Source organism: Mytilus edulis, chromosome 6 (genome assembly GCF_963676685.1).
Source record: "Mytilus edulis chromosome 6, xbMytEdul2.2, whole genome shotgun sequence".
NCBI lineage: Eukaryota > Metazoa > Mollusca > Bivalvia > Mytilida > Mytilidae > Mytilus > Mytilus edulis.
This window is the reverse complement of record NC_092349.1, coordinates 19,523,395-19,538,605: the sequence shown is the minus strand read 5'-3', so window position 1 is coordinate 19,538,605 and position 15,211 is coordinate 19,523,395. Positions and strand designations below refer to the sequence as shown.

General features: G+C 31.6%; 1 protein-coding gene across 1 annotated transcript in view; it reads right to left on the bottom strand.

Moving 5' to 3' along the window:
- LOC139527316 (organic cation transporter protein-like) overlaps positions 1–13,588 on the bottom strand; it is a 30,389-nt gene extending 16,801 nt beyond the window's left edge. The window contains exons 1-4 of the mRNA XM_071322677.1: positions 13,407–13,588; positions 7,879–8,062; positions 7,130–7,233; positions 5,927–6,081 (exon numbers count right to left, since the gene is read on the bottom strand). Coding sequence (XP_071178778.1) covers positions 5,927–6,081; positions 7,130–7,233; positions 7,879–8,062; positions 13,407–13,549 — 586 coding nt within the window. The 5' untranslated portion in view covers positions 13,550–13,588. The remainder of the gene's footprint in view (positions 1–5,926; positions 6,082–7,129; positions 7,234–7,878; positions 8,063–13,406) is intronic.
- Between the last annotated feature and the right edge of the window lie 1,623 nt (positions 13,589–15,211).

Genomic DNA, 15,211 nt, shown 5'->3' with positions numbered 1-15,211 from the left:
AATGATAGTCAGAATTCCGTCATCACTAGTATCGAAGCTTACATATTGCTTGGAAACAGTCGGTACCAAAGCTGTTTTGAGCTTCAAGAGTTTAAATTCTACCAACCCGCCTTGAACTGTAGTTTTCAAATACAGTTCGCGAATAATTTCAGGGTCTTTTAGAAAACGAGCGCCTTTTTATCCGTAATATCAAATTCTGAAATATGGGTTTTTCAAGAAGATTGTAATGAAAAGTAATCCTGTTTGCTTGATCCTTAATTTCAATTTCATCCTCAGATTTTGTGATGAAAATTTCAGTTTGGAATTGTTCATTTATTTAAAATTAAAAAGTGATTTACAGTCCTTGAAAAAGAATGAGTATTTTTCACATGCGTCTGTCGGATGCGTGGAAATTACTGTTGGTGTATATAACAAACATTCGTACTAGCAGAGACATATCTGTTACTGGGTTCCAAAAACGAAAGCTTCGGTATCATTAAAGCTTGTGCTACATATATTTATCAACCACACTTTTAGCTTTACAAGGGCAAATTGTTTGCATAAAAAATAATTAACCCTTTGCATGAAATTTTTGTTTTTATACGAGATCTTCGACGTTTTTAAGATCAGCACGTACATTTGTAGCTAACAAAACTTTGATAGAGTCAAATGTTCACACATGTTGATTTGTAACCTTTTAAAAGAAATTATAAAAACATTATCTCCCAAAATTATGTCATTATACAGAACTTGTCAAATGCAAAAGACATATACATGTAACACTTTCAGTCAATGGAAAATAAAATTAATACATTACGTTACATTAAGGTTCCGTGCAAAAAAACGTTCAATTTGGACGTGGTGACATTTTGGGGAGACACGGACAACTTGATGAAAATTGAGCGTTTCCTCAACATTGAAGGCTTAAACAAATCTTTTAAAAAATCACATTTCAGTAGTAATATATGTTTTCATAGTTCATTTGTCTGTCAAAAATTGTAAAATACCATAAATTATCATGGTAATGAAATATCTTGAACAATGGCTCTATGGTAACATTTGAGGGAGACACGGGAAATACTGAAAAAAATTAAAATGATATAATTTATGTTAAAAATAAAAATATGTTCGTACAATCTGATAAAATCACATTTTAATGTTGAGGTGACATACCTTTTCTATTATAGTTTATGTGAAAATATTATAATATCGAAGTGCTTGCTTTTATTTTTGTGTACTCCAATTTTCAAATCTTACAGCTCTATCGAATTTCGAAAATGACCGCTAGATTGCAACCTGCGCGCTATGATATCTATCGTGACGTTTCACACCATGAATATAATTATATTATATCCCACCTGTACACATTTTATCGAAATCCATTTAACAGTTTGTGTTTCTTATTCGTTTATATTTGGATGGTTGGTTCTTGTTGTTACGTCTTAGACGGTAAAAATGGCAGTATGAACACGGTATCATTGCTTAATAGTCCATTTGCCAATTACCGATTTGATTCTGTTATTACACACTTTTTAATCGAATTACCTCCCTTTTTACTTGTAGACTGGTTCTATACCGGACAAAATTGGCAAATGCCGATGCTTTGAGGAATTAAAAGTGATGTATCGGCGGTTTAACTAATTGTTCATGAAAATTAATTTCTGATGATATTTGTGGAAAAACGGAAATTGTTTGACAAAAGCAGTCAGAAAGCTAAACGTCAGTTTTGGTACAACAGTCAGGAACAGCTTCTAGATGACCAAAAACGGGATCCGCGAGAGTTCTGGAAGAAGATTGGTCAAGTTGGAGTTGGAAACGAACGACAGAAATCTATACCGATGGAAGTGACACTAGACGATGGGACAACTAGTACAGATACAAACACTGTGTTAAATAAATGGAAAAACTGTTTTGATAAATTATTAAATTGTAATAATCAGACTATTGAAACTAATGGCAATATTAATATTTCTGATGATTTTTTAGATAGGGAAATATTGTTTGAAGAAGTAGTAAATGCAATTGCTAAAAGTAAAAATGGCAAGTCGCCAGGTATTGATCAATTGTCAGTAGAATTATTTAAAAATAATGCGTTGATGTTAATTTTGCATAAATTATTTAATATATGTTTCAAGTATGGAAAAATTCCTTCTGTATGGGGTAAAAGTATTATAACCCCAATTCCTAAGTCTTCAACTTCAGATCCACGAGATCCTTTGTCATATAGGGGCATAACTTTAGCTCCTTGTGCATATAAATTATATTGCAGTATACTGAATGATAGATTAGTGTATTGGTTAGATGATAGAGATATTATTCATGACGAGCAAAATGGCTTCCGTAAAGGTAGAAGTACCATTGACCATCTTAATACATTAACTTCAATTATTGAAACTAGAAAATTGAAAAAATTATCAACATTTACAGCTTTCATAGATTTTAAAAAAGCATATGATACTGTTAGTAGAAAATTATTGTTTACAAAATTAGATGATTTAGGAATTAGTACACATTTTTTATGTACATTGAAAGCTATATATTCACATGTAGAATGTTGTATTAAACTTAATGGCAATATGACAGACTGGTTTAGCGTTAATTCAGGTTTAAAACAAGGATGTGTATTATCGCCTATTATGTTCAACATTTTTATTAATAGTTTAATTGATGTAATAAAAGCACTAGACACTGGTGTAGACATTGATGGTGAAAAAGTTGGTATACTTTTATATGCTGATGACATTGTATTTATTGCTGAAAATGAAAATAATTTACAAACTCTATTAGATGTATTAAGTTATTGGTGTGTTACCAATTGTATGAATGTGAACTTAGATAAAACTAAAGTTGTTCATTTTAGGAACCCTTCGGTTCAACAAACATCTAAATGTTTTTTGTTAAATAATAATACAGTACAAATAGTATCTTGTTACCAATATTTGGGTCTACTGTTGACAAAATATCTCGATTATAACGAGATGGCTAAAGCTGTAGCAAGGTCTGCAAGTCGAGCTCTAAGTTTATTGATTGTTAAATGTAAAGCACATGGTGGTTTCCAGTACAGTACCTTTACAACATTATTTGATACTCTGGTCTGGCCAGTAATAAGCTACGGTGCATCCATTTGGGGCACTCGTTCTTTTTCCTGTGTCAACGCTGTCCAGAACAGAGCTATCAGGTTTTTTTTATGGGTGTTGGCAAGTATACGCCAAATGATGCAATTAACGGGGACATGGGCTGGAGACCTCCTAGTGTAAAACAATGGACATGTGTCTTCAGGCATTGGGCAAGATGTAGTTCTATGACTAATGACAGAATGAATTATAAAGTTTTCAAATGGTCACATAAAAATGCTGTAAATAATAAGAAAAACTGGTGTAATAGAGTCATGAAAAAATTTAAAGATTGTAACTTTGATTTGTATACTACAATTGATAATGTGCTGCATAAGAATATTGTTCTTCAAATTGAAAATGTTTTATTTAATAAATATATTGTAGAATGGCAAACGAAAATTTTGTCACAGAGTAATGGTAACAAGCTTCGTACTTATAAGCTATATAAGTCACAATATTGTACAGAGTTATATTTAAAACAAAAAATGTCTATTAAATTTAGAAGTGCTTATGCAAAATTTAGATGTGGCGTTGCGCCACTTAAAATAGAAACAGGACGATATGAGAAAAAGCCAATAAATGAAAGATGTTGTTTTATGTGTAATAACGAAATTGAAGATGAGAAACATGTAATTACGTTATGTCCTTTATATGCCGACCTTCGAAATATATTGTTTAATGAAGCAGTGAAACATAACGATCAATTTTATAACTGGTCTTTTGACGAAAAATTTATATTTTTATTCAGTAATGAAGAACTATGTCAGGTAGTTGCTAAAACCTGCTTTAATATTTTATGTAGAAGAACAAATTTTTTATTTGTATATAGCTAATGATGTATTTTAAATCTTAGATATATATAGTTTTAAAATTGTGTGAAATATTGTATATAATTAATCCTTTAATATTAGTCTCTCATAATTCTTAATAGAATGGCACTTGTATATGTTTTAGTACATGTATTTGAAGCTAATAATATTTTACTGTTAGTTTTAATATACAATATGTTTTATATATGTTATCCAATATTTCATGTTATACGCAATGTTTTATATGTATATTGGAATGTATAATGTTATTCAAGTGGTGAGACTTTAATAAACTATTGAATCTGAATCTGAATCTGTCAAAAGTATTTAGCTGAACAACAAATTAATGTAATTGAAAGATTTGAAAACCTTAAAGATTACTCACATTACGCACAGGTAAATTTGCACTTTCTGCTATCTCTCCATTATAAATAAAAATTAATGTCCCTTATAAGGGAGACAACTTAAATAGGGATCTCTAAATACAGGGTCAATAACGGTAATTGGCAACTGGACTATTACATAATAAAACATAACATTGAATTTATTAAAATCAGGTTTTATTGAATATCGATTCAAATGATGAATCAAGACAATTTACTCTGCGTAGAATTGATTTGTTTTGTGTCCCACTTATGCATCAAGAAATGGTCAAATGAAAAATTGATCGAATACCGTGCGTAACGTCGTAATGGTCGCATTCCAATATATCATGATATATTTGAAACTTAATCTTTATTGTATTAGAAAGTCCAGTAAAATATAAGTATGCTATTAAATGTGCTTGAAAAAGTTCCTATTATTGTTGAAAACTTATAATTTTGATGATTTTAAATCAAAATTGATCGTGAAAGATCAGTCAACACATTATTTTTATCGTGAAAGACAAGGCGTGCCCAGACTTAATGATCAGAAAACAACATAACGGTAGTATTTATTCTGCCATAGGCGACAATACTAGCATTTTCTAAATTTACCACTTTTTTATAATAAAAACCTTGAGAAAACAGTTATGTGTGGTGTTAGTACTTTATTATTCTGTTTTTAAAATTGAAGCCAAATAGTATCATGAAGAATTTTCGAATAATTCTCTAGAAAATATTTCAATAGGTTTCAAAATTTATATTGTAAATATACACACTGCAGTTATTCATAGATAAATAAATAAAAAATATTGTACCCTTACATCCAATCACAGCGCTCCTAAGTTGACTTCCTTCACCTGCCTTGGGTACACAAAAGGCCAACCTAATGCTGGGAAAATGTAGTAGTACCGTTTTCCCTCTACGGAAATGAAACAGTGATTATAAAATGTTTCCGTTTCAAGACGTTACAAATCACGGAACATCATTAAACTTTTTTATGTTATTTTATGCATAAATATGGACTTTTCATATTGGCCCTGTAACATGCCCTTGGTATTGATAATGGCCTCGGACAGTTGTAATGGCCCTCGGCGTTGCCTCATGGCCATTACAATCATCCTTGGCCATTATTAATACCTCGGTCATGTTACAGGGCCAATATAAAAAAAGTCCATACATTAATACTAAAATAATATAGTTTATGTCTAGGGGCATTAACATGTGAAATAATTTGTTTTCGTTTAAAAATTGTGTTATTTTTGTTCTTTTCGGGAAAATATTGAAACACTGTTTTTTTTTTTTTCTTTTACCGCAAACATGGAAAAAACTACAATATCTGGAAACATAAATCGAGAAAGTACCCTTTTCTTTTGCACATTTTTCGAGTGCATATCAAAATAAGAAATTGTGTCAAGATATCAAGTAAGAATAAACGTATAAAATTTTACTTAATATCTTGTTCTCTTAAATGTTTTCAGTATTAGTCTTTACTATATAGGGTTATTACAGAAAATTTACACTGAAATAACTGTCTTTATACGTTTTTCTGATCAGATATATAAATGAATTTCTTAACACAACTAATACTCAATAGAAATGGGACACATGCTATTGTTGGTTTTTTTTCTTTTTTTTTTCATGTGCGTTTTTGACTTACGGAGAACAAATGGTATCATATAGGAAACCATGCTTCCAAAACCATTTATAAATTCCAAAAAGGTCACCATTTCCAAACTTGGAACGAAAGGTCTAGTCACCATTGCTATCAGCATCGACATAATTCCTAATACAAGAACTGGTTTACGCCCAATACTACAAAACATATAATTAACAATTTATATCTTTAGATGTTTGACCTTGTTAACACTTTCATTTTTTTGTTAAGCATTTGAAGAATTCCATCTTTTTGTCTAATTTTAGTTCATGTGTAATTAAAGCAAAAATATCAATCTGAATGTCTCTGGTCGAGCAGTGACGACGGTTTTTACTCTAGTTATTTCATCCTTCAGGTAAAAACATCGTGTTGCACTTCCGACAGAACTCATCTGATTTATCGTCCTAAATCCGACCTGGCAGTCAATTTGTACAATAATTTTGCAAAGCTAAAACTTTTAAAAACTTAGGATTTTCTACCCCAAGAATAGATTATCTTAGCTGTATTTTGCAAAACCTTTGGCATTTTGGGTCCTTGATGCTTTACTACTATGTGATTTATTTAGCCCTTTTGTAATATTTTAATTTGAGTGTCACTGATGAGTCTTCTGGCGTACGATTTTTTTACTCCTGGTATCTGAGTAGAGTTTATTTACAACCACTGGGTCGATGCCACTATTGGTGGAGGTTTCCTTCAATGCTCTTCAATTTCGTACTTTATTTTGCCGTTCATAACTTTTTTACTCGAGCGTCACTGATGATAAAACTGAGAATGGATACGGGGAATGTGTCAGAGAGACAACAACTCGACCAAAGAGCAGAAAACAGCCCAAGGCCACCAATGGGTCTTCAACACAGCGAGAAAATCCCGCACCCGGAGATGGGCCTCAGCTTAACTCTAAACAATAATTATACTAGTTTCTCGTTCGGACACCCACTCCATTATCTTAGGTTTTTTTAAGACGAAACGCGCGTCTAGCGTACAAAATTTTAATCCAAGTATCTATGATGTGTTTTCGGATATCCAAAAAAGATTGATTTTACTGTTGAACAGGAAAAGTCAATGTGACTATATATTTTTATCCTAAATCCTTTAGGTAAGAATGAATAACTACTTATGCAACACAATGTAAGTATATATATTATAGAAGATGGTATGTAACCATTAAGACAAAAAGCAACAAAACAAAGCTAAATCTATACCTACATGTCTGACAGAAATCCACTCAATATCGAACCCACTAACAATCCAATGTAATGCGCCATCAAGAAGTGTGCCCGGAAAAACTTCTCATCACAAACAACGTCAAACTAAAAATATTTAACAATATTCTGTTCATGATTGGTGTACAAATCTCATAAAATGATTAAAAAGATAAATCAAGGAAGCAAACAAAAATTCAGGAATTCTAATAAATTCCAAATGGAGCGAGACCGGATGATTCTACAAGGTAAACGTCCTATGCTGTGTCGAGAAATCATATAATTTATGATTTTAATAGCGATATATAAAGATTATAAATTTTTTTATATTCTTCAGAAAAATTGTTTTTATTGCTGGATTTATTGACAAAACCATTTTGAATTCAAATTTATTGAAGAACAGAAAATATGCAAATCATTTTGTGTCTAAGTTTGTGAAATAAATGTGAAAGAGAGGTGGAAGATATCATTAGGCCATTCAAATTCATAATTCGAAAACAAATATACAACGTTATGTCTAAAAAAGAAAAAGACCAACATACAAACAACAGTTCACAAAACACAACATAGAAAACTAAAGACTGAGCAACACGAACACAACCAAAACTGGGGTGATTTCAGGTGATCCAGAAGAGTAAGTAGATCCTCCACCACATGTGGTACCGGTCGTGTTGCTTGTGATATTTGCATAACAAAACGTTAAACGATTGGTTTCTTTACACTCTTTTATTCCTGCACATAATAGAACTTTACCTTTGAGATAATAGTGCTCTTGAACAAGCCCTGGTCATAAACCCAACTATTACATGTTGTTGTGGTACCATTGAATTCTATCGTACATTCTGTGACATTGTAGTTCAGTTCTCCGTTTGTTGTATTGATGAATACGGAACCTGGTGGGGAGTAATGATCCAAGTCATAATGTGGAATTTGACATCTGCAACACAAACAATTTTTTTCACACTTTTTTAGGTTGAAAAGATTTAAAGACCTTTTTTGTCATGATTTCCATGAAAGATGTCTGATTTTTGCGTGGAAGGTAACTCATGTCGACAATGAATATGTTTGAGATAAATATGAGGGTGACAGATTTTGGCCTTAGGGTGATAGCTTATGATATAAATTATCATAGTCAAAAATGATTTAAAAATATAAACTTCCATTTACAGGTTACTTTTAACAAAATTCCAAAAGTATTTTCCCTCTTGTAAAAAAGCACGTTCTTCAACAATACATGACAGAGAAAGAGGGAGAAGAGAGATAAAGGACATTTTTATTATTTCGACAATAGAACACAAAAACGACCATTAAAGTTTGCGTACAGATCCACCCGATACAACACAAAACATAGAAAAAACTAACGACTGAGCAACATGAACCCAATCAAAACCCGGGGGTGATATCAAGTGCTCCAGAAAGGTAAGCAGATCCTGCTCCACATATGGCACCTGTCGTGTTATATGTGTAAGTACAAAGCCTGTGATAAGTCTTATTCTGTACTTCACATTCGGGGAAAAGTGGACGGGATTGTGGTTACAACAATTTGATCATATCCGTCGACAACAGTTACTGTAAAAAGATATTTCATAACGGTCAGGCAACTTGTGATGGCGTCCGTAAAAATTTCGGAGGGATGATTTCAACTTCACCACTTGAAACTCTTGGTTCATTAGATTCCTTGTGAGCAGCAATCCTCTGTCAAGGAAATAATTATATGAAATTTAAGCCCTGGAATATCGTATCAACTGGGAGATATACAATCCATATGCAGATGGTACTGGATTGTTGATGGGGGACTTTACGTTTTGAATTCTCCTTGGAGTTAGGTATTTTTGTTATTTTACTTTTTGCTACATAGAAATGGAAAGTTAAGAATTGGGAAGCTGAAATCATCTCAAGTCATACAGTTTTGTTCTCAACCGAGTCAAGATATGAGACAGACTTATCTGTATCCTTCATTTTAAAGTCGATGGGATAAATGGTTTCAACATAGTCAACAATCTTTGAACTATACTGTGAGAGGACATCATGTATATAGCGGAAAGTGAGGTTAAAAGATAATGCTAGCTTCTTTATTTTTCATTCTTCCTTAGAAGCTCCTGTATGTAGTCAGCCTCATAGGAATAAAGGAACAAATTTGGCAAACAGATAACATAAAATTTCCACTTGTCAATTGCCTGAATGAGAGCCTTGAAAAGGGAAAACTTTCAGTAAGTCAGCGACAAGGGCTAATAGTATGTTTATCAAAGGAGGGAAAAGAAAAACATTTCATAAACAATTGGCGTTCCATTACTTTACTTTGTGTTGACTATAAATTAGCATCTGCTTGCATAGCAAGTAGATTAAAATCCTCTACTGCAAAATATTATAATTCAGACACAAAAAGGATTTTTAAGAGGAAGATACATTGGTGAATGTGTCAGAACTATTGCAGATTTGATAGATAAATTAGAAGAAGATATTCAAGGATTATTATTACTGGTTGACTTTGAAAAAGCCTTCGGCACGGTCGAATGGTCCTTTATTGAAAAAAACTTTAGATTTTTATGGGTTTGGCCCCACACTTTGTAGATAGATAAAATGTTTTTATACAGTCATTACCAGTGCAGTTACAAATAATGGACATTTAACAGAATTTTTTACATTGGCTAGGGAGGTTAGGCAAGGGTATCCTTTATCCCCTCATCTCTTCATCCTTGTGTTGGAACTACTTAGTGCAGCTTTAGAATATGACCCAAATGTATCTGGTGTCACAGTAAACGACTCAGAGTTTTTACTAAGTCAATATGCAGATGACTCCTCTCTGATTCTGGATGAAAATGAGGAATCTCTTAAACAAGCTCTGCCCATTTTGATTGCTTTGCTGCTTGTGCTGGTTTGAGAGTAAATGTAGATAAGACTGAAGCCATATGGGTTGGCTCAAGATTAGGCAGTAATGAAAAACTGTTACCAAATAAGAAATTATATTGGAATACATCAGGAAAGTTTAAACTGCTGAGAAATCGTTTCAATCTCTTAAACGAGGATAAAACTTTAGAAAACTATACATAAAAAAATAAAAGCATGAAAAGCCTTCTCAGTTTATGGTCATACAGAAACTTGACATATATTGGCAAAACCATTGTTATAAAAACTTTGGCTCTCCCACTTTTGGTACAGGTTCTGACAGTACTTCCAAATCCACCAGTTCAGGTTATGCATGAAATACAAGGAATTTTCATCAAATTCTTATGGGAAGGAAAACCAGAAAAAATAAAAAGGAAGGTTATTATAAATAATTATGATGAAGGGAGGTTTAAAATTCCCCCATTTAGAAAGTGTTTGTATGTCCCTTAAAATGTCATGGCTTTATAAATTGCTAGATCCCTTGAATCGTTCCCCTTGGCAAATTATATGATTGAGTTATATAGAAAAATAGGGGGGGGAGGATAAAATATTGTACCTGACAAAAGAGTGTTTGGAAACAATTGCAAAAAAGTTTTTGGAGGGACATTTTTTTCTAAATCTGTCCAAATTGAAGCCAAAAAAGGTGAAAAATGAAAACAATGCCATAATTATCCTGAGTCAACCCATTTGGCTGAATATTAATATTAAAAGATGTGAAAAGCCATTTATTTATGAAATTATTGTAATGAGGTTATTTTTTATAAATGATCTAATCTCAGATGAAAAAAAAACATACTGACATTTGAACAGCTTAAAACTCAGTATGCAGTTAAAACCGAGTTTGTTGAATATTATGGTCTTGTTAGTGCAATCCCAGGTATCTGGAAGAAACATTTTCAGATTACGGCAGATTAAATATTATTGAAAATGATATGGTAGAAAAACTTAAAAATGAAAAAAAAAACCATGTAAATAATATTATCAACTAATTCTAGAAAATTTAAAAGAAAATCCTTCAAGATCACAAAACAAATGGTCTGAGGATTTGTGTGTTAAAATTGATGATTGGGGGGAAATCTACTCCATTGCATTTCAAGCAACAAAAAACACTAAATTTCTATATTTTCAGTTCAGGTTATTACATAGAATTGTATACACAAACAAACTCTTTTCTTTATAAATGTGGTTTAACAGAAACAGAAATGTGCACTTTTTGCACTGAAACCAAAAAAAGCTTATTGCATGTCTTTTGGGAATGTGTACATGTATACAGCAACAATATTTGGATAGCAATTAAAAATGTATTATTAAAATGTGGATTTAGCCTGAAACATATAGATGCAAAGGATGTTATTTTTGGTATTGGGGAAATTTTTGACCCATATAATACAGTACAACATATAATGTTGATTTTAAAAGTTTGTATTTATAGATGTAAAAATTCAGTAGAAAAACCTTCTGTGAAAGGTAGTATTGCATATTTGAAATATTGTATAAGAATAGAACAACATACGGTAAATTATTTATCACCTACACAAAGAGAATATATATATATGAAATGGTTGCCATTACAATCTGTCCTAGGTGAATTAAATATTTCATATAACTTGTACGAAAATTATAGTTATATTTTGTTTTATGTCTTGCTATTTAGAGTTGACGTAATATAATAATATCTCTAAGACCATACTTAAAACTGTACATGTGTGTAATCCTGGTTGATTGTTTTCTGTCTTTATGTCAAAAATAAACAAATTACAAAAAAAGTTGGCAAACAGATGAACACAGCACAGTTGGTTCCCATGGGCAAGCCGATTGCTTTTTGAAAAACACATCCTCCAAACGTAACAAATTTGTTGTCAATTAAGCAATCAAGCATCTTGACAATGTCATTTTTAGACCATTTTTTTTTTATCTTAATCAGAGTGTTTTTTTAAAACGTACGATTTATTCCTCCATAAGACAAGATACTTTTCTACGTTGACCATTCTTGTTTTGAAAGAGTCTCAGATATTATGGACTCTAACAGATCTTTGGAATTTTTTAGTATCCACATCTGATTCACGCCGCCTAAGTAGAATAGATAGCTTGACTTCACCTTAGACATCCATATTATCCGAGTAAACGTTTTATTGTTTTTCGCCTTTGAGAAGGTTTTGTATGCGTTCTGCTTCATATGAGAACAAAAACCCCAAAAAATCGACTAATGGGTAGGCACAGTTAGTACCCTTTGGAATACCGTTATTGATAAATTAAAAGACAAATGTGTCACAATATTTTTATATTAAAATTCATTTTTTGGAACCAAGGACCTCAAATCAAAATACCTTACGTCTCTATTACATGTACTTACCATTTATGCAATACATTAATATATCACTTATGTAAAATACAGAAGGGAAATAACTCTCATATGGAGTCTTCATATGGGTCCGGTCAAAATTTGACAAAACATCAGGATATAACGAGCAATTTGGAAAAAAAGTTGTCAGTTTCTTTTACGGTTACGGAGGAGATTCACCCACAAGGAAAACAGTTTTCGGGGAGATGACTTTTACAAAAAAAAGTATTTGGTTAAGCAGGATCATTTTCAACGGCGCATAAACATAAGATCTAAGCGAAACCTTGCGGAACAAAAATTACACGCAAGAAATAATAGTGGCGGAAGGAAAAAAAATCAGAACAAAATCAATAGGTCTTTTCACAGAAAAGTGAAAAGCCTAAACAATAATCAAAACAAAATCAATAGGTCTTTCCACAGAAAAATGAAAAGACCTAATAAGATTTCGATACACACTGCAGTTACGACAGCACTCTAAATTTTTCATTATTATTGGAATTTTTCAATGCAGTGCAGGAGGTCAGGACGTTATACAACGCCAAAAAATACTTATCGACAGGAAGCATATGAAGGACAACAAGTGTTCACTACACATGCAGTTAGCATATATAATATATCCGATAAGTGCATAATTTGCAACCACGTAATACCTGATAATTCGGTTTTTTTTAAAGATAATAAATGTTATTCATATATGGATATTTGAAACATATGAAACAAAAATATTTATCATACTACAAATCAAAATGCTTTATGATTATATATGATTTTGATTTGGTAATACGGAGGAGATGTTTTTTTCTGTTAAAGCTGTAATCAGCGGATGAAGGGTCATTTGAAAAATCAAAAAATCCAATGTATAGTTTTTTAATTATCAAGCAGGTGTTGGTATTATGGTCCTCCATAACATTAAAAAATGGAATTTCCTTCAAAAATAGTTGGGGAAACCCACTAGTTTAACTCCCGAAACTAAATATTGATACACACCCAAGCACGTTACATGCTGACTCTTACAATTACGACTTTGTGAAATTTATTATATGCAAAAACATACCTATGAATATGCTGTGTCATAATAAAATTTAAAACCAATGATGTCATGCTGTTCAAACTGCTTCCAATATTAAGAATTAGACATACAAACAATTGATATTTTCCAAATGGATTTAAGTGGTAAATAATAGTATCATAGTCCATATTGAAAATGTGTGTAGAACTGAATATTGTAGATAGTAGTTTGTTCTACAAAAACGGATGTGACAATAAATAGATATCCTGAGTTACCTGAACAAAAGGTACGTGTATAGTATATAGTTAAATTTACAGAGACTTAGATATGATGATGCATAATTAGCTGATTTGAATTAAAATTATTTTATTAATGCATTTAAACAAATTAAACATCTCAAGAAATGAATAAAGGATTATTTCAACTCGTGTATAAATCTGGACGTTTCATTCGTCCAATTGGGTTTTCTTTATATTAATTGGATATACTATAAAATATTATTCACTTCTCAGACAGGGTATATAATGTGACATTATCATTATATTGAGGTTTATAAACCTATATTATGGATTATCCTTTTCTTTCAGTCCCAGGTATTTGTTGAACATACCTGATTAAGAGTGAATTGAATACAATGTACATTCAGATATTTAGAATATTTTATTTATTATATTCTTAACACATTCACAGTCGGAGTAAACTTTCAGCAACATTGAAAAAGACGACGTGAAAACAAGTCTATAGGTTTAAACTCTTGTTTCCGAGATAAATTCATTGCGTCCTCATATATATATATATTATATATATATATATATATATATATATATATATATATATATATATATATATATATATATATTAAAAATTAAATACACAAAAAGAGTTTTAAAAGCAGCATTGTCTAGCGCTTTCATCCATCTTGGGACTTTTCAAGACTATGAACGTCGTTATGAACGTCGTTATGGGGAACACATTAGTATTATGACGTAACGTCATTGTTCGTAAAATATTAGTAGTATGACGCAACGTTATTGTTCATGTAACTACTAAGCATTAAGCTTGGCGTCAAACACTTTTATAAATTTTCTTTCTAGTTCTTTACGGTATTCTTCTGTTGGTTCTGTACATTTGAAGAACGGGAAAAATTTGAATTTTCCTCCCGCACAAATATCTAAATGTTCGCTCAACGGAATTTGTCTGTACTCGGGTTGCCGTATTTGCTGTTTATGGATCCTGACCCGTTCACACACACTATTTCCTGTTTGACCGATGTAGTTCTCTTTACAGTTGACTAAAAGAGAACTACATCGGTCAAACAGGAAATAGTGTGTGTGAACGGGTCAGGATCCATAAACAGCAAATACGGCAACCCGAGTACAGACAAATTCCGTTGAGCGAACATTTAGATATTTGTGCGGGAGGAAAATTCAAATTTTTCCCGTTCTTCAAATGTACAGAACCAACAGAAGAATACCGTAAAGAACTAGAAAGAAAATTTATAAAAGTGTTTGACGCCAAGCTTAATGCTTAGTAGTTACATGAACAATAACGTTGCGTCATACTACTAATATTTTACGAACAATGACGTTACGTCATAATACTAATGTGTTCCCCATAACGACGTTCATAACGACGTTCATAGTCTTGAAAAGTCCCAAGATGGATGAAAGCGCTAGACAATGCTGCTTTTAAAACTCTTTTTGTGTATTTAATTTTTAATATATAATTCTGTACACCGCTTGAAAAGAAACTTTTTTTGTATATATATATAATATATATATATATATATATATATATATATATATATATATATATATATATATATATAATAAGGAGATTTGGTATGATTG